The 24669-nt window shown below is 40.4% G+C and overlaps 3 protein-coding genes and 1 pseudogene across 3 annotated transcripts; 1 reads left to right on the top strand and 3 right to left on the bottom strand.

The window, feature by feature from the left end:
• Positions 1 to 1240: 1240 nt before the first annotated feature.
• LOC122026769 (E3 ubiquitin-protein ligase RING1-like) lies at positions 1241 to 2248 on the bottom strand. The gene has a single exon (XM_042585490.1). The coding sequence runs from the start codon at positions 2246 to 2248 to the stop codon at positions 1241 to 1243; it is 1008 nt and encodes a 335-aa protein (XP_042441424.1).
• Positions 2249 to 3862: 1614 nt separating this feature from the next.
• Positions 3863 to 7510, top strand: LOC122027755 (thioredoxin X, chloroplastic-like). Its single transcript, XM_042586762.1, has 2 exons — positions 3863 to 4261; positions 7061 to 7510. Exons 1-2 carry the CDS (start codon positions 3929 to 3931, stop codon positions 7265 to 7267), a joined length of 540 nt encoding a protein of 179 aa, XP_042442696.1. The 5' UTR covers positions 3863 to 3928; the 3' UTR covers positions 7268 to 7510.
• A 1263-nt stretch (positions 7511 to 8773) lies between these two features.
• On the bottom strand, positions 8774 to 11470 carry LOC122027754 (annotated as a pseudogene).
• A 5448-nt stretch (positions 11471 to 16918) lies between these two features.
• Positions 16919 to 18004, bottom strand: LOC122027237 (NDR1/HIN1-like protein 6). The gene is made up of 2 exons (XM_042586165.1): positions 17482 to 18004; positions 16919 to 17400 (listed from the first exon to the last, which is right to left on the bottom strand). The coding sequence occupies exons 1-2, from the start codon at positions 17949 to 17951 to the stop codon at positions 17082 to 17084; spliced, it is 789 nt and encodes a 262-aa protein (XP_042442099.1). The 5' UTR covers positions 17952 to 18004; the 3' UTR covers positions 16919 to 17081.
• Positions 18005 to 24669: the final 6665 nt, after the last annotated feature.

The raw sequence follows: 24669 nt of genomic DNA, 5'->3' as shown, positions 1-24669 counted from the left end.
TAAATAATTTTTATATTTTAAATATTTAGAGTATGTTTTTTAGGAATTAACGAATTCAATAACTTGCACTGTGTCAGTTAATTAGAAATTAACGAATTCAAGTTAGTGCTGCGTCAGTTAATTAGACACATCTAATGATCAAACAGGTTGGATGGTCTGAACGTACCAATTGAGTCTCATTTTTAAATTTGGGGGTGTGAGATTTATAGAAGAAAAAAATATAATAAGATAATTTCTTTTTATTATATTCTTATTACATTTCTAATTTTATTTAGATTCTCTTCGATCTTCACTATATCAAATGCACCCTGATTAGCGGAACCGCCGATCTAATCAAATTTTAAATAGATTACGCCAAATCTAACACAATATTCTGAGAGGGATCAGATCGAGGTACATTGTATCCGATCAATCATCTAATCCCGTCTCACAACCCCCACTAAGCACCACGTGGCTTAATCATCTCTAAATATCGACGAAAAAGCATACGATCTTATCAGATTACAACTTCCAGCCAACAATCGACACGTGGCCGATCAGTCGACGGTGCGGATTCTCCACCCACCTTCTTCGCCCACGCGCACGCTCAAAAAGGAATCTAACTTGGATCGGTTCCGCCTCCATCGAATGGAACTCTAACTCTCCATACCCACAACCATACTGTGATGTTATTGCACTTCAAGCTCGGACACCAGTAGTTACCATTCATGCAAAAACTCGCACAGTTGGGTCTTCCCCAATTGTGCCTATAAATGCCCCAATTGCGCCTTAGTTTCAGTCAAGCATGGCCGGAGGCTACTGGTTCCACTTTGCGATGGAGGTCGCGCCGCCGGAGATCGTCCAGGTGGAGAAGCTAAAGGTGCCCAAGGTGCTGGAAACGATCAAGGAAGAGGATACCGAGCCAACTGAGGACGATGTGGTCGAACCGGAGATGACTCCTGCTGGATTCAGCAGGGGGAGGAGGATTGATCTGAACTGTCTCTGTTCTTCCTGTCTTGTACAAAACTAACGGAACTTGTTTTTGTCTCTTCGCTTTCATAATTGCCTCAATGAACATCAATCCAATGAACACAACATAATCTTTATTTACATGATGCCAACAGGGGAATTCATAGTACAAATCGAAAAGCAAATCCATCGCCTAATTACACTGTAATCTATAAAGCATTACAGATCGAGAGACAAACTAGTTAATGAACTTGTTTCTATCTTGCTTCGGTTAAGTCTCTGATTTCTGGTTTCAGTGACCAGAATTTGCATCATTGTTGTTGTCAGAATTGCTACTTGAATTGTGCACCTCGTGAGGCGTAAATCGCCATGGAATTGAGCTGCTAAAGTTCCTTTGTGATCTCCTGGATCCCACAGAATCGCCGGTCGCAGACGCAGTAGAATTTTCCTCCATTGCCGGAAGCTGAAACCGGCACACCGGGCAGGAATTGTGCAGTGCAAGCCACGGCAAGATGCAATCTTTGTGGTAGATGTGCTTGCAGGGCATCTGTTTTGCCACACCGCCGGCCTCGAAGGCGTCCCAGCACACGGCGCACTGGGATCCCTCGGAGCCAGCCGGTTCAGGCGAGACCTTGATGTCCGGCAGGGCTTCAATGGAGGATTTAGCGGCGGGCGGCGAGCCGTAGCGATTGGGATCGTTCTGCGCGAGCTGCTGAATCAGAGTCTCGAGGTCGAGGTCCATGAAGTAGTCCCCTGTTGTGTTTCCTCCGTTGCCGCCGCCGCCGTCGAGGACGGCATCCTGGAGGAAGAGCAAGGGACTGAAGGGAGAATGACCGGGAGAGACCGGGCTGAGAGCGTCGGCGGGCTCCATCGGCCTGCGGAGCTCGAAGCTGTCGGAAGAGGACACAAGGAAGGGGAGCGGAGAGGGGGGGCCAAGGAAGGGGTTGTCGCCGGAAGCGAGAGGTAAGAAGGGATCCAGAGTGCTAAAAGGAGGGGCGAGCGGAGGGGTATGGGACTCCTCGAGGAATCCGCCACGGCAGAAGGGGCAGGCGAGGTCGCCGGCGACAGAGGAGAAGAGAGGCACATTGTGGCGGCATCGGTGGCAAAAGTACGAACGGAAATCCGCGCTGCTAGGCAATCTACCGGAAGCCATGGCGACGGCGAAGGAAGAGAGAGAGAGAGAGAGAGAGAGAGGCGGCCGTGGAAGGCAAATGGAGGTAGGCGGCGAGGTTTTGAAGCGTACGGAAGCGAAGAGACAGAGAAGAACGCGCCCAAAGAAGCAGGACCAACGTACGGCCATTGGATACATTCTGTGGGCCAGCCGCAAAGGGAGAGGTAGCTGAGCTGGAAATCCATCGTCCCCAACGTCGTGTCCCAAACGATTCGAAACGATCCGAGGATGGTACTTCGTGTCCGAGGTCGTAGCTTCGGTGCAACGAGTGGAATTGCCAAATTTGGGATTCGCCTTGTTTTAACAAAATCCCACAAGATTCTTTTCTTATATCCCAAGATGCCCATCTTTTACTTAAAACTTTTGCTAAAAATAACTAAATGAACCGAGAGTATAGATAATGTGTGAGTTCTAAATTAAAGAGTGATATAAGGACACATCTTCATATGCCTAAGAGTTCTTTTAATTACATGGTTGAGAAAAAAAAATGTTCGTTTGATTTATAGATTTGGGAATGAGAGAATGAATTCATTTTTAAATTTTATGTTTGGTTGATAGAAATAAAATTAAAATTTTGAAATGAAACTTAAAAATTTGGGTATAGCTATTTAACCAAGCGTCACCTAAAAATTTTAGACGAAAATATCATTAATATATTTGTTCAATTTTTCTTTCATTTCATTCTCTCTCATTGTTCTTTCTCATCATACTTTCTCTCTCCTCATTCTATCGTCACACTTTCTCTCTCAATCTCTTCGATTATACACTCTCTCTATTTTCTCTTTCATCACAGTTTCTTTCTCTTCATTCTCTCTCATCATACTTTCTCTCTCATCATGCTTTCTCTTCCATCACACTCTCTCTCCTCAATTTTTCTCATCATACACTCTCTCTCATCACGCTTTATATCTCATCATACTTTTCTGTTCTCAATCTCGTCCATTACACATTTTCTCTCCTTATTTTCTCTCAGCGCACTTTCTCTCTTCATTCTTTTCTATCACACTTTCTCTATAATCATATTTTCTCTCTCCTCATCTGCTCTCATTATGCTATCTCCCATTAGACTCTCTTTCGTTATTTTCTCTCATTATACTTTTTACTGTATTAATTATTGCTCATCACATTTTCTCTTTCATCATACTTTCTTTTTCATTATTCTCTCTCATTATATTTTGCTCTCTCATTTAATTTTCTCTCCCATCTAATTTTTTCTTCTTATTTTACTCTAAATGTAAAAAATAAAAATTTTAATTTATTACGATATTAAATATTCAATTAACCAAATATTATTTTTAGGAGTGATATTTATGCTCATATCCATTCTTATTCCATCATATTATAATTTTTATTTTCATTCTGATTTCTAAAAAAAAATCAAACGCCACTTAAATATATCAATACGGTGGAATTTAGTTGCCCGTAGTCGAGTACAGCTCGGGCCCAAGATCACTAGACTTTGAAGCCAAGCCAAATTCGATTCTCGAGCTCAACTTCTCCCAAGGACCCAGTATCCATCCCAATTTCTTCCTTTATGAGCCCGGCCCAGCCAGCCCATCTCCGTAATCGCAGATTATTACGGATTATCGTATTTATTTCTAATGTCATTTAGGTAAGATTTAAATTTTATAATGGTATATGTAGAAAACTAAGATATAAAATTGCAAATATACAAAATAGGAGGATAGGTATGTAATTTTCTCAGCTACATTTTGCAAAAAAGTATAGATATAATTGAGTCCGAATGTGAGCCATACACAATCCATATTTGTTCAGCTGCTGAGCTCCACTCGAGTGCGATACGCATCCATGGCGACGACTAGTTTCTCCCCCTGCGCCGCCGCCCGGCCGCCCTCTGCCTCCTCGCTGAACCGGCATCTGGACCCCAGCCGCCGAATCTGCCTCCCGCCGCATCGCCCTCTTGCGTCGACTGCGCCGTTGAGGGCGTGGGGGCTTGCGGCGACCCCGTTGCGCGCCGCCCCGGCGAGGATCGCCATCCGCTGCGGCGCGCTCGCTCAGATCGGCCAGAGCGAGTTCGCCACTGAGGTGCTGGGATCGGAGCTCCCCGTCCTGGTGGAGTTTGTCGCCGACTGGTGCGGCCCTTGCCGATTGATCTCCTCCGTCATTGAGTGGGCTTCGCAGGTTTCTGCTTTCTTTAATTATTTCTCTCTCTTTTGTTGTGTTAATTTCGTGTGCCGTATCAGAGAATTAGTCTATTTCTCCATTGTTGTTTGGTTCCCCTTGTCTGGAAGCTTAAAGTTAAGATCAAGTAGGTGACGAAAAACGTATTCCTCCATTTCTACTTTAATCGGCAGAATTCATTTGCCCTCAATTTTGCTTTGTTCTCTTGCCCTCTTTTTCCTTAATTTCCTTTCACTCTCTTGCCCATGCACACAAACAGGCCTACACAAAAAATTTCTTTGATTTAGATGGTATTAAATGTTTGAAATGAAAAATCAGGACTCCTATGAACTAATTTCCATAAATCTCCAATCTTATGAGTGTTGCAAATGTATTCTTTGATTCGAGAAAGTAGAGGGTGGGTTAGATTTTGTTTGGATCCCAATCCACAAGTTCCTCTGAGACCATTCGATAGGATTGAAGATCACTCTAGCACTGCTTGATAAACCTTCCGGCTCAAACCACACACTTGTTGATCCAAATCTAGTACCTGTGGAATACTAATAATCTTAGCTATAAGTCCTCACGGTAGAATCTTCATCTGTCTGCTGCAGAGAAAAATAAACCAACTCAATAATATGAGAATAAAATGCAAGGAAACTAGGCATACCATTGTCCACACTTTAAATTTGAAAGCCCTCTCAATCCACTCTAGATGCTTTCTCAACACCAACAAAGAGACAAGAAAATCCTCAATTCTAGCATTCACTGGACATCAAAAAATTTCCCATAAGAAAATCTTTTTCTTTAAGAGAAAGATGGTTCCCATAGTTCTAAATGCACACCACAACATTTCTAGGTTCTTCAATGCTCCAGTGGCGAAAAAATCACAACCAACAAAAAATCCAGTGCAAAACTTTGAAAAAAATCTTAGAAAATATCCCGAGAAACCCTAGAAGAGAGATTATTGGTTTTAATCGGGTTAATTAGGTTGCACCTATACATTCAATTGTTGCTGGAGCACGTGCTAGGCCTATTTGACTCAACAACAGCACAAACCTAACGATCTCCACCACTGTGTGTTATTACTATACAACTCCATCTAATACTCTAAGTTGATCCTCTAGAGTAGTCCTACTCATCTTGGTCTCCTTTACACACACCAAAGTCATATGATCCACGTAGTGGTACCCTCTAAATCTAACTGTCTTAGTGAAATTAGATTTCTTATCTTTCGAATAAATGTCATTTGTCCTATGATGTGTTGTGCTCCTCCAGGTGAACTAAGTCTTACTGTATCAATGCCGTAGACTTCTACCTTGAGTCATCATCCTAACTGTTGTATGATCACACATATAATAAATGTGTAGCAAACATTTAATCATGTAGTCTGAAGTCAAATACCCAACTACAGAAGGTACAATCTTTTTCTCTAAGATGGTAAGAACAGCAATATCATCATCTTTGATTGTTGGCACACACCCTTGAATTTCTACCTTCTTCTCTAGAGAGACATGCTCATATACCTAACACTTGTATTATTGAACACTGCTGAAGATTTAGGTTTCAATTTAGATCTGTGTTGTTGAGATCTTTGCTTTTGTGATTGTCTCTCTTCTTGCCCTCGCTTTGTCTAACTAGAGTACTCTACAATTTTCAAATGATAACTTTTCCATTCCTTGAGCAATATATACAATAATTTATTTGTCACTTCATGTATAGCCACCTATATATATCTCTTGTCAACAAGGAGAGTCTACAAAAAGATTAACAAACAAGTAATGAATAATTGTACCTCCCCAACCATGGTCAACTCATACACAACGTTTTAAAATGTGTTTAGATGCTTCATTAGATCTCAATCATTTGCCATATATATAACCTATATAATCCTCCTAAGATGGACCTAGTTACTAAGACTACTAACATGAAGCATCCCTTCAAAATTTTTCATGACACCTTATTTTAAAGTCTCACTAGACATACTATTCTCAAGTCATTGATGGTTTTGTCTCCATCATCTTCCAATCACTCTTGTTGATATTTGATGGATTGTCTTTCTCTTTGCTAAGTGGAGTACCTCATAGACTCTGTATATCAACAAATTAGATACCCTCAACTACCGCAGATGAAAACTGGACTTCCTACTAAATCTCTGAATATAAAAGCCTACCATGCTTACTGAAGTATTTGTCATTCTCAGATAATCTTCTCTCATTTCATGATATTTGTGAGCATAAATCAACAATTGATGATAATTCTCTTCCACAGTACCATGCTCAGGGCTGAGGGCCTCATAACAAGGATCTCTTTATGCATTATAATTTATTATTTGAGAATTATTATAAGGAAGTTTCTTGTGGGTTAGGGTTCCAACTTCAAGTGATGCATCAGTGAATCATTAATGAGTGCTGTAACCAGATTCAGTTCCATTGAGAATGGCATTAACCTTGAAATTATCAGATTTAAGATGACACTATTTTGTATACATTGTTGTTTTCCCATTAATTATTAGGTTAAGGTATATACAAGCCATATGACTCCAACATGAAATCCCTGCATCTAGCCATTCCTCATACATATCATGATTATAAATATGACCATGGTGAAGGTGAACTTGGCTTTTCATGAATTGCTGGTTTTTAGCTTTTGGTTTTATTAGACGTTTCTAACCAGATAGCCCACATCTTTAAAAGGTTTGACATTCATACCAGTATACCACTATGCAGTTTAAGATAGCATTCAGGATGGAACTAAATTAGCTGTAAATTTTCAAATTTCAAATTTCAAATTGCCTGAGTGGGGATTTGAAACTTCTAGGAATACAAGGGAAGATTAAAGGTCGTCAAGATTGATCATGATGCAAATCCCAAGTTGATTTCAGAGTACAAAGTTTACGGCTTGCCATCACTCTTAATCTTCAAAAATGGTCAAGAGGTTCCAGAAAGTAAAAGAGAGGGTGCAATCACCAAAGTTAAGCTGAAAGAGTACTTGGACAATTTTTTGGAATCCACATCTGTAGCCTAACCTCTTCTCAGCTCATCTTGACGTAGACTATCGTTAATTCATGATGCATCAGAATCTATATATCTCTCTGTATAAAAATCGATGTGTGCTGCTGCTTTGGCTGCAGGTTTTAGAATTGGCATGGAAACTAAAATTTTCATTCCTGTTGCAGATGCACGATACCCCGAGTTTTTTTGCAAACACCTTTAATTACATTTGTTAATATGAGCCTTCGCAATCTTAAGCGGGGCCTTGAGCTGGAAATTCTCCTAGTCTGATGATAGAATTCCTTTACTTCTAATCGAAACTACCTGAAACTTATGTTTCTCTTTGCCTTTTCATTCTGTCCATATCTTATCAAATATTAGTGCATAATACTTTATTTAAGCTGTTCGACTTTATTGTTTGTCGGCATGGAATCGAGCAAGTATTTTGCATTACTTCTTGATCTTGTCTGAAAATAGTGAAGACAGCGGTTTGGAAATGTGTTTCTATGGTTAAACGTGTAAAGATTTCACTTCACCTTACAAAACCAAGAACGTCAGTGTCGGGTTAGAGAAAGGGTTCTCAGCATTGGTCCTCCGATGTTCAAATTAGTTACCAACAACAGTGAAGAGTAAAGAAAATTGTACCAGCATCACAAATGGCGCATATCTCCTTCGATACATGGACCTTCCTTTATATAGTGACACTATAGCGTATGTGCACATTTCTCAAAGCACATGCACGCTTTCCGATTGTCATATGAAAGGACAAGTCAAGAAAATATTTCTAATACTTTTCCTTAACAGAACATGTAAATCCCTAATATGACAGTGGAAATTTTCGCTGAACGATTTATCTATTGACAATGTCCTGCTATCAGTGACACAAACTCCCAGAAGGATATAATGAGCTAAGCAAGAGGTCTCACTATTTGGCCAAGCAGGGGAGCTGCTCGGCCGGGATCCCTCGCCCGATCACTCAAGGTTCTTCTCCACGATCGCTCGGGTGATGGGTTCTCCTCGTGCGGTCGGACAGACGGTCCAGTCGGACTAGCCCTTATAGCGTCGTCACAGTTGTGAACATACGTTCTCTTCTCTCTTTAGTCGTTCGGCAATCGGATCATTACCTATCGCCCAACTGAACGAGCGATCTGATCGGACAAGCCTCCGGACGACACCTTGATACTGGGTCCTCCTTCTGCTGAGTGGGCGGCCATGCCCGATTGGACCCCTTAAGGCCGATCCACTTGTTGCCACTCTCTCGGCAAACTTTGGAGACTCAGCGATTCTATGTCTTTCACCGCCTTAATTTTGACCTCAACGTCGGCTATTTTTCCCATTTTAACTTATCCCTGGTTGACTCCTTTTACCACCGCATCACTTCTAATCATAAAGATAAGATTGGTACACTGCTTGCCATATTGTGTGGGGATCAATGAATTCTAATGCCTAGCCATCTTTTGTTGGATGTTTCTAATATACTATTCTGTAAATTTATCACGTGATTACCGATTCGGCTACGCCCGGTCATGTTTCTGATATGCTATTGATTGGATGACATCTCGATCGACCATGCTTGTATACACAAATTTCAAATAGCTGGTAACATTTAAATTTAGCCAAATAATTGCGCATTGTAGTATTATTTCAAATAACTGAGTAATTGTGAAATCTGATTGTCTTTTAGCAGGTACCAGCCTATTCGAAGAACATACTCGATATGCATTACAAGTAACCATACGAATTATCGACACCCGAAGGTCCACTCGACGATGGCTGAGAAAATGGCTTGGTAGGCTTCTTCCCAATAACCTGGCCGCCGGTCAGACCTTGAGGATTTGATCCATCACCACTAGTCCCTGCACTCGTGATGTCATGGATGCTCGTCCTCCTCCGATCTTTGTTCATCGAGTTCAGCCGGATAAAGTACTTCTGTGCATGGCTCGCCACCTGCGTCGGTGTTCTCGATACTACGAAGTTGCGAGAAATGCTCCTCCAGTCGCCTTTGCCATACTTAGTAAGTCCAAGAAGAAACAACCTGCGGAAGATCCAGCAAAAATAAATCATTTTAAAATTATGATGTCGGACTAAATACTCTTGAACTTTAAAATAAAAAATTACTAAAAGTAGTAAAAAATTATTCAGAGCATCCTACAAAGTTATAAATAATATTTTTATTTTATGATTTTGTTTTTTTTTAATTTTTTATTTTCTAATCATTGAATTTACGATAATTTATCAAAGGGCGTATGTAGAGATCTGAATTTATTAAAACACATACCCTACTTTGATATTTACCAAAAAACACACCTTTAAGTATACTTCTTATTTTACCCTTCTGATAATTTGACTTTTTATACCGTTTTTCTTTTCTCTATTATGTTTATCGCTCTTCTCTTTTTTTTATCAGCATGCAGAAAAAAAATGAATAACGTTAGTCAATTTTTGAATAACATTTTAATACATTTGAAAAGTAAAAAATAAACAATGAATAACATATTTGAGCTCCTTGTAATTTTAGAAATCCACTGGAACTAAAATGAGTGTAATCGGAGTTCTCTAGGTCGATCAGTGAGTTTCGATCAAAACTCACTGATGGACCTAGAGAGCTCCGATTGCACCCATTTTAGATTCTATGGATTTCTGAAAGTGTAAGGAGTTCAAATATGGTGTCCATTATTGATTTTGACTTTTGATAGATGTTAACTTGTAAAATGAAAAAATCATTAAAAACGCCTACGTTGGGCCTGATATGGAATCATATCAGGCCCGACGTGGGCCTGATATGGAATAATATCAGACCCATGTTGGGCCTGATATGAGTCCATATCAGGCCTAACATGTCCTCTTTTTTTTACCGATTCTTTGATTTTATATATTAACATCTATGAAAAGCTGAAATAAATAATAGATACCATATTTGAAATCCTTGCAACATCAGAAATCCATCCAATTGCACCCATTTCAGTTCCTATGGATTTCTGATGTTGCAAGGATTTCAAATATGGTATCTATTATTTATTTCAGCTTTTCATAGATGTTAATATATAAAATCAAAGAATCGGTAAAAAAAAGAGGACATGTTAGGCCTGATATGGACTCATATCAGGCCCAACATGGGTCTGATATTATTCCATATCAGGCCCAACGTGGGCGTTTTTTACGATTCTTTCATTTTGCATGTTAACATCTATCAAAAGCCAAAATCAATAATGGACACCATATTTGAACTTCTTACACTTTCAGAAATCCATAGAAACTAAAATGTGTGCACTCGGAGCTCTCTAGGTTCATCAGTGAGTTTTGATCAAAACCCACTGATCGACCTAGAGAACTCCGATTACATTCATTTTAGTTCCAATGGATTTCTAAAATTGCAAGGAGTTCAAATATGCTATTCATTGTTTATTTTTTGCTTCTTCAAATGTATTAAAATGTTATTCAAAAATTGATTAATGTTATTCTTTTTTTTTCTGCATGTTGATAAAAAAAAGAGAAGAGAGAGAAACGTAATGGAGAAAAGAAAAATGGTATAAAAAGTTAAATTGTCATAAGGATAAAATAGGAAGTGTACTTAAAAAGGTGCGTTCTTTGTTAAATATTAAAGTAGGATACGTATTTTGGTAAATTCAGATCTCTACATATGCTCTTTGGTAAATTGCCGTTAAATTTATATAAGTTAATTCTATGAAAAATAAATAATAATAATTAAAACGAAAAATTATAACCTGTGTTCATCCTCAGTCCATGCTATGCCTTTCCTACGCTCTCGTTCTGCTGGAGATGCTCTGCCGCCATGACTGGAGTCTCCGAGAGCATGCCCGCCCTTCTTGCCGTCGCTGCCAACGTCGCCGCCATCTGAGAAAGAAGACGGATAGTGAGGTAGAGGAACTCTACCGGCCTCTATGCCATCGACGTCCTCCACCAGAAGCTCGTAGTGCTCCTTCACTTCTTCGACACTTTTCCAGGCACAACGGCGGCGATTTTCATCCACCGGTCGACGCAGTCCTCCTCCGGGTAGGCCGCTAAGCCATTCTCGAACGCCTTCTCCTCCTCTCTAGTCCAGCAGGAGCCGCAACGATCCACCTCCATCACCATCCAAATAAGGGATGGAAGGAAGGAAGGAAGGAAGGAAGGAGAAGAGGATCACTCGAATTTGGGGGTTTCTGCAACTGCAAGACAAAGACAGAGGAGGATAATTGCGAGGGTTCGGAGACTGAAAGCGACCAGAGATGGATTGGATCATCCGAGAAATGAAAAATCGCAGTAAAAAATTAAAAGTTTTTTTTTATTAGTAATTAATTAGGCAACGAAGAAATTAAGAAGATGTTCAGCATCAGAGGACAAAATATTATGATTAAGAAGAATCAATGATGAATATAAGCCACCAAACTCACGTCTCCTTGGTCCTCCAAAGAATTCTTGACTTTTTGACGTAGTCTACTGAGTTGACTTTTGATCATGTTGGATTTTTTCAAGTAATAAGGAGTATGTAGGAAGCACCATAAGATCGAATTTATATTATCATTATGGTAAAATAGATTTAAAATTAAGTTATCTTATAATTTAATAAGTGTGATTGAATTGGTAAAAAAATCCTAAGTGATCTTAAGCAAAGGAAAAGTCTTAGTTGAAACTAGGCAGATGGAAAGTTCTAACTACGGTTAGACAACGAAATCCTGATTCGGAAGACTGGGCAAAGTCTTAGCGGGTCGAGGACTTTGAGTGAAATCCTAGAGTCAAGGACTCTAGGTGAAAATCCTGAGTCGCGGACACTAGGTGAAAAACTGGACAGATCGTAGATCGGACGTTCAGCATGAAGTCCTGAAGTCTCGGACGCTGAGTAAAAGTCCAGACGGTCTGAAGGACCGATTTAGAAAAAGGTAAACTCTCCTGAGAGGAATAGGTGAGGACATATTCCCCGAAGAGGGAACAGTAGGTGTCAAATTCATATTTTATTTATTGTTTATTATTTATTATTTATTATTTATTGTTTATTGTTTATTGTCTGAACTAATCTTATTTTGCATAAAAAATGAAGTTGCAAAATGATGGTCTAGATGCCCAGGAAGCCTTCGCTAAACAGTAGCCCGGGTGAGGTCTCGATCGGGCAGGCACCCTCGCGGTCCGGGCACCCAGAGATGCTCCAGGCATTTGGGCGATCAAAAGATTACTTGGTTAAAATCGGGGAAGTTTATTAAAAATTAAATTATATATTTAGAAAAAAATTATAGTATTCTTATTAAAATTTATAATTTTTTTCTAATAAAGAAATTTAATATATTTGTCTATATGTTTCATAAGTAAAGTACAAAATTTATAAATTCAATATCAAAACTATTATTTTTTTATTTAAAAATTGATTCATGAGCTTAACGAACATGTTCACGAGCCGAATATTGTAAAGCTTGAGCTTGGTTTATTTATCTTAACGAGCCTCATTAAACGAGCTCAAACGAGCTTTTATCGAATCGAATTTCAAATAGCTCATAAGCAGCTTGGCTCATTTACACCCCTACGCTAGACTAGCCCTAACGGCAAGCCATCAAAAGGAAGACGAAATCAGCTTAAAGATGATCATTGATGAAGGGGAGGATCATCAGAGGAAAGCTACAATGAAAGGGGAGCATCAGAATATGAGGTAAGTCAGATATGCGTCTTATCTCCTGAAAAGTCGTTTAAATTTATTAAGACTCTTTCCAAGGATTTAATAAAATTAGAAAAATAAAATATAGATTTGAAAAGACAATTAGCCAATGTATTCCCTTAGATTTGTCTGATAATTTAAAATTAGAAAATGTCAAATTGAAAATAGAAATAGAATATTGGAAAGATCATGCATGCTCAAATAATCAAGATATTAGAAGATATAATAGTTTAAATTGATATTTTAAATACTATAAGGGTTAAATTAGGAAAATATCATAAAAATATATTCCTAAGAAATTTTTGATAAATCCAGTAGGTAGGAACCTGTACTGGGTTCCAAAATCATATTTAGGTTAACTGTTTTTCTGGACTTAGGGCTTTCAGAAAGAAAATTAAATGTTTAAATTCTTTAAGAGGTTTTGTCTAGAAGTGATTGATGCTCCAATAACCAAGAAGGTCTAGTGTCTCGCCATAACCTGGAAGTCAATTACTGAATTACATGTTTAATTGACTTACTGTGAAGCATTTAACTAATATTTTAAATTTTTGTTAGAAAAATAAATCTGATAATTAAAATTTGTTTAAGTTTATTTTTTTGTGAAACGTTAATCTAAACAATCTTTTCAGTTAGACTTTTTTTTTTTAAATGCAAATGTTTTAAATTTTGCCAAAAAATTTAACACTTTTTGTGAAATTTTTCTGTTTAACCCTTGCAAAAATATTTATTCAATTAAAGGAGTTTTTTTTTGTTTTTACCTTAGGCTTTAAATTTTCAAAAGTCATTTTAAAAGTACTCCATTTTTAATGTGATAAAAAGAGGGAGTAGTAAAGATTAAGTTTAGGGGAGGGTAGCACAATAATTTTTAAATTTTGGACTTAATTTTTGTACTTGCAATTTTTTTGTAAAAATTATAACTACTATTTGTTTAGTTTGACCCTAACTTAACTTGGATTTACTCACATCAAAAAGAGGGAGATTGTTAGTACCCAAGGCAGTTTTGATATGATCAACCAAGTCAGGTTAGGTCATGCTGGTTTTTAACTCCTGCGTCTAAGTGTGCAGGAATTTAGGAGCACAGGAAGTTGAGCGAAAGATGCAATTAGCGAGAAGGATGACACGAGAGGGAGCCGACGGGCTCAGTGCTGCGGAAGAGTATGCGGGCAGACGAGAAGGAGGCGCACGACGTTTCCAAGGGACGAGAAGTCGAAGCAGAAGATTGCTCGAAGGCCAGAAGTTGGGTTCGGGTGTACCCTATTTCAGAAGGCCGAGATCACCCAAGTGGAGTTGAAGCCGGAACGGAAGACCCGGACCTAAGCGAGCGGAGTCGGAGCAAGACCCCAGACCAAACAAGTTAACAAGCTATTAACTTGGGTCTGGGCGCCCGGACCGTGAAACTTATCCAGATCACGTCAAGCACGATCCGTTGTGATGGGGATAAAGTTTTATCCCCTCCAGGCGCCCCGACCAGGGCTATAAATACAGCCCTAGTCCGAGAAGCCTAGATAGAACACTTGTAAACGATTTCTTTTGTCTGGCTTCGTATTTTAAGTACTTCAACTTGTTGGATCGAAGATTTCGATAGAGGGAGGGGAGGGGGGGTGAATATCGATTAAAAAAAACCTAGAGCGCACAACGAAAAGGTAAAGACAAAAAAGTAAAGCAACGCTAACAAAAGTCATTTTTTTACTTGGTTCGGAGCCTGTGTCGACTCCTACTCCAAGGCCTGCACACAAGGGTGCTTTCGATAGGCAATCCACTAGCAATTCGAAATGAATGTTACAAAAGAAGTACAGGAATTACTTAGCAAGGAAAAACTGACAATAAGAAAAACAAACAAACTAGCGCTAGTCGGAGAGTCTTCGCTGCGTCGCAGGAGCACAGAAGAGCATATCGTAAGTTCTTGTTATGACTCTAGCCTCTACTCTTCTTATATAGGAGGTTCAGAGCGTCTGGATCCTTTCGGGCACCCTGAATATGACGTAGCCGAGCCAACCAGGGATCTCCATGTGACGAAATGACATTTGGGGATAAAATTCACCTCCGGGCGCCCGGATCCCTTCCGGGTACTCGAACCCTTGTTTTCCAGCGGTTTCCTTCCTGCAAGAAAACGTTAGTCCAAGACAAATATATATCCTGCAAAATAGAGTGTTAGCACAGTTTATCATTAAAAAATAATAGTAATTAGATTCCGTCTCCTCAAGATCGGAATCTAGTCAGATCTTGACTTAGATATCCGAAATGGATCTAAGTCGGATCGACGCCTAATGTTCCCTTCCCGGGAACGCGCCCTCACAGTCACTCCCCTCCAGTGACTTACCTTCACTTACCTGCCAGACGTCCGGTCAGCCCTTCGACCCCGTCTGGACTTCGTGTCAGCTACCTGGTCAGCTCGTTGACCTAGCTGAGCTTCCCTGCAACACTGAGTTAGCATAATATTAACAGAATTCAAGTATAACCTAGGGTTACCTCCTGGGGTTGCCTAGCTTCACTCACTAGGACTTCCATTGCCTGGCTTCACTCACCAGGACTTCCTCCACCTAGCTTCACTCACTAGGGTCTGGCTTCACTCACTAGGACTTCTTCCACCTAGTTTCACTTACTAGGGCTTGACTTCACTCACTAGAACTTCCTCCATCTAGCTTCACTCACTAGGGTCCGGCTTCACTCACCGGGACTTCCACCACCTAGCTTCACTCACTAGGGCTCGACTTCACTCACCAGGACTTCCACAACCTAGCTTCACTTACTAGGGCTCGACTTCACTCACCAGGACTTCCACAACCTAGCTTCACTCACTAGGGCTCGACTTCACTCACCGAGACTTCCACTTTACCTAACCTTTGGTTAGGACTTACCTTTGTTAGTCATCTAATCTTAACTAGACTTCTCTCTCCCAAACATCAAGTCATGTTTGGGTCAACCCTTGGTCATATTGTCAAACATCGAAACCCTAGAGGTCAATTGCACCAACACAACTGCTGTAAAATGCTTCTCCGCCTGAATGAGTGTTTAGTGCGTTTTCAATTTTCTTGGACTAACAACCTCCCCGTTTGTAACCAAATAATTTCCTTGTGTCTCTTCTTTTTAATTTTAGTTTCTTAATTATTTTTATGTAAGTGTTAATTCTTATTAAGCCGTAAAAGATCAAGGAAGGTTCGCTTTGTTTTACAGGGATATTCACCTCTCTCTAGTTAGTCTCCGAGGGTCCAACAACATCTTTTAGTTGCACCCTCATTTGAAGAAAAGATTCCTACAAATATGTCATAGTTGGGGATCGAACCATGGGTGCCTAGATGATAACTTGGATGTCCTATCGCGACACTATAACCCCGGGGACAAAAATGATAACCCCAATTAGCCTCATTGACTATCCCTGGGGTGACCGACCCCCATTAAAATTTTTCACCGGCCACCAGAGTAAATCGAAAAGTGCACGCGGCCGCCAGCCCAGAAACCCAACATCCTTTGATTGCACCCCCCATTTGGAGGAAAAATTCCTATAAATACGCCATAGATTGGGATCAAACCACAGGTACCTGGGTGACAACTTGAATGTCCTACCGCGGCTCCATAGTCCAAAAGTTAAAAGAATAATAATCTCAGCTAGTCTCATTGAATATTCCTAGAATGACCAGTTCAGCCCTATAAAAGTTTTCCACTAGCCACCAGGATAAATTGGAAAGACCCAACATCCTTTGATTGCACCCTCTATTTGAGGGGAAAAAATCCTACAAATACATCATATTTATAAATCGAACCACGACTATATAGGTGATAATTTATATATCTTACTGTGACATTATAGTCCTTTTGGGACGGGTGAGACCTTTAAGTGCACATTATGATGGGTATCATTAAAAAATTACTCTTGATTTAATTATCAAATAAATCCAGAGCACAAATCGATTTTAAAACTTATTTATGTTTTATCACATCAACAGGAGGTAGGTGTAGAGATCTGGAGAAGCACTAAAAGTCCAATCATTCAATATAAACAAACAAGTAAAGAATCCATCCAACAGCTGAAGGGTCGACTAATGAACCATGAAGCAACCTCTCTCCATCTCTTATTTCTTTAACTTATTTCTTTATATAATGAAGTGTGTATTATTTTAAAAGTAATGAAAAAAAAATCTCGAAAATATATCTATTTTTCGAGTAATAATTTATGATAATCAGGAAATTAAAATGGCCATGGAAATCAAAACTTGAGCCTGAATCTGCATCTGTTCGATCGGATGCTGACGTCGGAGCTCGTGGTCAAACTGTTGACCACGAGGGCGCAGCGGACTTTGAAGGTGGTCCGCCGGAGCCGGAGCCTACCGAACTTGACTCTGACCGGCACGTTGCCGCGGACGGCTAACGGGATCATGCCGCTCTGCTGCTGCTGGAGCAGTTCGGACACCAGTTCGCTCCCCATCTGCGTCTCGCCGGTGAGGAGCACGTTCAGCACCGTCGTGTTCCTGTGGCCCTGGTAGAACGCCGGGAAGCTACCGGCGCAGAGCTGCTCGCCGTTGTACCTGTTTCAAGATTGGATTTTGTCGCCGATGAGAGCTAAAGCAACTAGTAACGATGAGTAAATGAATGGTTTTGAACGGTACCATGAGCTCAGATGGCTGCCGTCGCCGTAGTAGATTCCGATCCTCTTGTTCGGGTTCCGCGCCGTCACGGTCACGTTGAAGGTGGCGGTGATGGTGCTGTTGGGGCCGATGGTGAAGTTCGAGATCCTGAGGCGGTCGACCGAGTACTTGGGAAGCTTGGGATCGAAGACGAGGTAGAGAATGCCCGCGGTGGCGGCGACGGCGACGACGAGGACGACGAGGACGAGCAGAGTCCAGCACATGCACCTGCAGCAGCAGCTCCGCCGTCGCCTCGGCGGCGGCAGAGGGGCCGCGGGCAACGTTCTCTGCGGCGGCGCCTGTTTCTCGCGGCTGGAGAAGACCGGCGACAGAACAGATGGAGCCGATGGCGGCGGGGACTCGACGCTCACCGGGTGGATTCTCTGGTACTCCGCCATGGCGCTCTGTGGAAGATTTGTTCTGGGGGGTAGAAGAAGACTTTTTATAAGCATCCAGTGCGCAATTCTTGACTCTGTTCTTCAATTTTTGTGCAGGTCTGGCTGATTTTGATTTTTAAAATGGTTGAGTTGGTGGATTTGAGGGGTTTTCCTATTGTTTTAGTTGGCATTTCTGCCTCCAACGCGAACAACGCGGCGTGGAATGAAATTCAACGAAGAATTTTGTGGTTCATGTGGAGAAAAGAAAACAGGAAAGAAAGAAAAAACAGAGTAGATTTGAAGCTTCGTCAGCAAATTTGTAGCTTTTGACTGGAAGTTTCTGATAAGAAGTCAAGGACATGGATTTGATCTGAACCACCAATCAATCTCTCGATGACTTTCTCGGTTTCTTGTATTGCTGGGCTGCTCCGGTGCTCCCCTATCTGACAGTGCATAGAAACTTGTGCAAATGAAAGAGTTCTAAAATGAAACGATGTCATTGTTCAATATTATTATTTTGTCCGTCCTCGCGGACGGTGGGATGGTTAAATTATTAAGTGTTATCGTATTAAATCATGGGTTAAAATTTGACGTCTCTGAATATGTTTTTTTTTGTCATTAATTAATAAGTATAATGATTAATAGTTATTTATAATTTATTTTTTTACCTAGGAATTAGTTACTAGGAGTGAACATAATAGTTATTTATGATTTTTTTTTTTTTTTTATGTGGACTACGAATGAGTTAGTATGGGTAAACAAATACATATTAGTATCTCATAGAGTCAATTCTATGAACTAAGGTAAATTTTATATTGTAATAATTATGATTGTAATTACTATAATCGTACAGTAGCTACTATTGTAATTGATGCGGCACATTGTGAGAGGTAGCTACTACTGTAATTGATGCGGCACATTGTGAGAGATCCCATAGATAACATGGGTCAGTAGTTAAGATCATGTGGTCGTTAAAGTTAAGATGAGGTGGCAGTCTAATCGGCAAAATTTTCATTATAAATTCAACCGACCCTAGAACCGGTTAGACATACGGGACTTAGTTCTCCACTTCTTATGAGCAAGACTCCCAGCATAAACTCGGACGACACTAGAGTCGATCGGACATACGGAGCTCAACTCCTCACTTCTCTTGGGCACAATTCCTCACTTCTCTTGGGCACAACTCCCAGCATAAACCTGAACGGTCCTAAAGTCGGCCAGACATACAAGCTCAGCTCCCCATTTCTTTTGGGCACAACTCTTAACATATAGCCACCCGACCTAAGGACCAGTCAGACAGCCAAACTTAGTTCCTCATTTCTCTTGGGCACAACTCAGAGCATAAACCCAGATGACCCTAGAGCTAGCTGGACATACAGAGCTCAGCTCCCCACTTTTCCTGGGCGCAAGTTCCAACATATATCTCTGCCTGGTCCTAGAGCCAGTTAGGCATACAGACTCAGTTCTGTTAGATGGAGTCGCACGTGAGAGGGGAGGTGAATCACGTGATTTTTGAAAAACTGATATTTTTCGATTTTTAAGAACTCAGTACGCAGCGGAAAACTACAAGAAAAGATGGAAATAGAAAAGCAAGTAAAATAACACACGTTCAGTTTTATTTGGTTCGGAGCCTTTGGCATCGTGGATCTATCGATGAGCAATCCACTAAAATACCTTTTCTTGTACCTCCGGAAAAGAGAATCGAGTACAAAAAGATAGAACAAGTGCAACATCCCTGCACTTGTCCTATTATAAATACTTAAATACACAAATTACAACTCGTTACCCAACACTTTTGAAGATTGCCAGCTTAGGCTCTGTATCGGTCGATTCCTCAGCAGTAGTCGGGTGCAACAGCGTCGTAACAAAGTCACAATAGTAGGCCTGAGCAGTCGGAACCTCAATCGGATGCGTAGAAGCTTGTATGTGAGTTGTGTCTTAAATCATGCATAAACAGGACTTATATAGGTTGTGGAAGGCGCCTTCAACCTCCTCCAAGGTGCCTCCACAAGCAAATATTATCCCCCTATCTTCGATGATGATAAAATTTGCAAACTGCAAGTTTTATCCATTGAAAGGTGCCTTCAAAGCAAGCTCAAGGCGCCTTCCACTGCTTTAAGGTGCCTCCAACTGCTGGTTCGATACAGCAATCTTCTGAAAGCTATAACTTTTGACTCCAAATTTGGAATCAAGCTCTGTCAGTTGCTACGCATGCAGAATTCAAATATCTACATTTTTCTCTACAACATAGGGTTAGAAAAATATATTCATGAATATTTTATAAATATTTATGAGTTAGATCATGTCTTCGTGAGACCAGAATCAAGTCAGGGTCTCAATTTAGGTTTTCGAATCTGGACTTCGCACCAACTATCCGGTCCCGCAAACCTAGCTGGATTTTAGCCCGGTGTCCTATCCTTTGGACTCGTCAATTCCTACACACTCGGTAAAGCAATTAGAAAAACACCACATCTAACTTTAACCTATTTGTCATACATCAAAACTAGATTATTAGTACAACCTGCACCAACAAGTTCCTCATCTTTTCCTAGGCGCAGCTCCCAACATATGTCTGCCCAACCTTAAAGCGGGTTGGATCTCTTCTAGGAGATAACATTGTCAGAGAATTACAACAGCTTGTCAGAGAATATTTGATGTGAACCCAACGAGAAAGATATCTCAAGAACCCACAATGAATTGAAAACAAAAAGAAGGAAGGTCTAAAGACGATAAGATGGATGAAAGAAACCTCGACCCAATGCTTAGAAAAGCATGAACCTTGGTATACGAGATGGAAGACGCCACAACCTTGGGATTGAGGTTGATAAGTCTTTGAACGCCACAAGGAGATGCCTTGATAAGTTCAAGTTCAATGAAGAACCAACAAGCGAGAGCCTCACCGTGCTTTAGATTGGAAAATATGTCAAAGATACATGTGTGGCTGACACCCCCTTTATTTATAGCTATAAGGTGACCAAAAAACCCTAAAAGGCCAAAAGAAAGCCCATTTAGTAAAGACCTATGTAGACTACTTAGCCATTTTAATCTTATGACTTTATTACAACCCAAATAAAAGTAGAAATTGAGTCTAAATTAAGCCTACATATCCCTACTACATAGACATGAGACTTAAGTGCTAATTAAGCTCATCTAAGGCTTGAATTAGGTTGACTATGCCGAATGACTTGCTCTTGGTCAAACCTTCTTCAATGGTAGCTTTGGCCTTGACATCTTCAATTAGTACATTAAGTGTTTCCTTCATCTTTCTAGTCTTAGCCCTTGTAATTGAGCCTCTATTGATGCATAATGAATCATCATTAACATCTAGAGTGGGTTGACCATGATCCATATCGTTAGCTTGTTGCTCTCTTTCTTTGACTCTATCAATATTCCACTACTCTGACATGTACCCGCTGCAGAACCTTCCTTCGCTTGGAGGAGAGCTACTATACATACTCCAACACCTGACACACTTTGATACTAGACATTCTCTGCCGTCTCATTATTGTGGAGGTTATTAGAGACGGTATAAAAAGAGAGATCTTCTTCGTTGGCCAGGTAACTTTTACACTACACGCGTACACACACATCAACATTACTATTCTACTGTTCATCTTCTCCATTTTTTCGCTCAACTACTATTCTGACTTGAGCATAGGAGTGTCTGCGCTAAGGACCCCCTCCCTGGTTCTCGTTCTAGCGTTCCACTTTGCTCTCTCTGTGGCGTGCACAGGTCTATCCGCGTCAGCAAGGTCTTAGTCTCCCCACAGTTTATGGTGAAGTCACCCTGCCAACTCATCATCTTTTTTCACTTTCAGACGGGATCAGTAACTACTATAATGTTGTAGTAGCATCTATAATTTCATAACTATTATCGTTTCATAGTTACTCCAATATGAATATTATTAAACAAAATAAGTCTGTATTATAATAGCTATGAAATGATAGCTGCTATACTGTGAATGTTAAATGAACAAGTTAAATTTGTATAGTAGCCGTTATAATTTTATAATTGTTACAATGGGAATGATAGCAACTATAAAATTGTAATAAGTACTGATCCTATCCGAAAGCGATGAAGACAGCTGGTTGGGGATGTGACTCCACAATTGACCGTGTGAAAACTCCACTTTGCTCTGTAAGACCAAGAATGTAAGTGCTGGGCTAGAGAAGAGGTCCTCGACGTTGGCCCTCCGACGCTCAAGTCAGTCACTGGAATAGTAGAATTGTTAGTTAGAGCCCTAGAGCCAATCATTTGATGATTGTATGGACTCATGTATATCATATTCTTGTATATATATTAAGGAATTTGGTTTTTGGTTATTATGCTTATTTGTATTAGTGCCAGATAAAATAAGTATAGTAACGTCCTTGAGTAGAAGGTTCTTACCTATATCAATTGATTGGTTGAATCGATAGTGAGATGATATAGGGAACACTACTCTAATTCATTCCTAGTCGAGTATTAACATTCAGGGACAATGTTAATACAATAAGACTAGCATGTAAGTCAGCTCGATGACTTGATCTCACAAGTCATGGATATAGAGATATCAAGCTGACACATGGGTATGCATTAGAGAATGTATACTGAATGACCCGCCATGAGAAAGTATCATGGATCGTTATATGAGTGTCATATACTTTCTCATGTGGCTATTAGTATGACTATTAGTCCTTAGACCTGAAGTCACCATGGATCCCTACATAAGGAGTTATGTACTTTGGTTTCGTCAAACGTCACCCGTAACTGGGTGGACTATAAAGGCGATTACTGGGTATGTAACGAATTATGCAGAGGGATGTGAGTGATGTAGATGAGATCTATCCCTCCTATATGACGGGAGTGACATCGATATTCTTGATAGAGTAAGACCACAAAGTGTATGGTCATACCCAAATGAGTCAATATGAGATATTGAGCTCATTTGATTGAGTGAGTCTACTTGGAGTTCAAGATTTAGATTGGTCAGAGGATGACACGGTCTATGCCTCACATTGATCAATCTAGATGTCTAGGATAGAAAGACACTTGTCATATATTGTGAGGAGTCACAATTAGTAGTCACAAGGTGATGTTGGATCTCGACATTTCTTGTAACTTGGGTAGCAATGATGTATTGCTAGATGCCGCTCATTGCTTATGTTTCTAAAGGAGTTTAGAAACATTGCCAACGTTACAAAAACCTATTGGGTCACACACAAAGAACAAGTGGATGGAGATTAAGTTCATATGATGAACCAATTGGATTAGGTTCATATGATGCACCAAAGATAGGATTCAAATTAGACTTATTGAGTTAGACTCAATTAGATTCAATTGTTGAATGAGTCTAAGTTAAATTTGATTCATTGAGTCAATTTATATTAATGAATTGAGATTCATTAAATTGAAATTGACTTGAATCAAAGGTTGGATTTAACTCAACAAGGAAGACAATTGGTCAAGTTTGACTTGACCAAGTAGAAGTTGAAACATCAAGTTTGACTTGATGTGTTGCCACATCATAAGGATGACTCATCCTTGCCACATCACATGCCACCTCATGGAGGTTACAACACTTCCCATTCCATTTAATGTGGCCGGCCACATTAAATGAGGGAGTTATGTGTGTGGCCGGCCACACTAAAGGATGAGTTGTTTTTCATTTAGTGGGTATTGATGTGTGGTAATTGGATCATCTTCTTCCTAGTTTTCTTCCTCCTTCTTGCTGCTGTTGCCGTGACTTCCATGGTGAGGAGAAGGTGGTTGAGTGAATCCAAGAGCAAAGGAAGAGTGAAGGTCACAAAGGAAGGATACTACTAGTGAGTGTATAAGATTTCTTTTTGTACCTTCTTCTTTTCTTTCTTTCCAATCCCATTCGAGAGCTCTAGAAAGTGCTAGCACACTTGGGGCTCTCTTCTCCATCCTTTGAGTGTGAGAGACACTCCTTGTTCGTGTGGATATCATTAGAGGAGTGTCTACGTTGACACTCTCGAGATCCGACGTACCGTTGGACGAGCGGGATTTGCGAGGGCACGCATCGAAGGTAAAATGTTTTCTTTGTAGATCAAAGTATTAAAACTCGTACTCGTGTTTTTCCGGAAATGTTTTCCTTGCACGGATCTACGGCTTTGGGTGATTCGAGGTTTCCGCGACGCGAAAAGCGGTTTTCGCGGCCCGAATAACCCAACAGTGGTATCAGAGCCACGTGCAAGGCTTGTACGAGTTTAATTTTTGGTTTTATGAAAACTAAAGTTTCTGTAATTTTCTGTAAAATTATGATTTTATAGTTTTTATGGGTAATTTTTCCGTAGAAGCGAAGCACAAGTGTCTCGGCACTTGTAGGACCGGAAAGATTTTCCCAAAACGGCTTCGTTTTGCCCCAAATCCGTTTGGGACAGCGGGCTTGGGTGCCATTAGATCGCAAAGGAGCAACTCACGATGGTTAGATCGTGGGTAGGGGTACTGCCCCTAACCCCGCAAGGGGATTTGCTCCGCGATTGCACCCAAAATCGCTAAAAACGAACCCGCCGGGAAGATTTTTCCGAAACGGCAATGTCTCGACCCAAATTTTTTTGGGACAGCGGGTTTAGGCGCTGTTGGATCGCAAACGAACCCTCGCGATGGTTAGATCGCGGGTAGGGGCACTGCCCCTGGCCCCGCAAGGGGATCCGTTCCGCTAAACGGGACCGCCGGGAAATTTTACTCGTAAAATTGTAAAAATTATTTTAAAAATTATAGAAAATTATGAAAATATATAATTTTGAATTATATATTAATTTTGTGATAGTCATGGCCCAAAACCCAATA

The sequence above is a fragment of the Zingiber officinale genome, chromosome 10A (genome assembly GCF_018446385.1).
Source record: "Zingiber officinale cultivar Zhangliang chromosome 10A, Zo_v1.1, whole genome shotgun sequence".
In the NCBI taxonomy this organism is placed as follows: Eukaryota; Viridiplantae; Streptophyta; class Magnoliopsida; order Zingiberales; family Zingiberaceae; genus Zingiber; species Zingiber officinale.
Note: the sequence above shows the minus strand (reverse complement) of the source record. Positions and strands in the feature narration are given on the sequence as shown.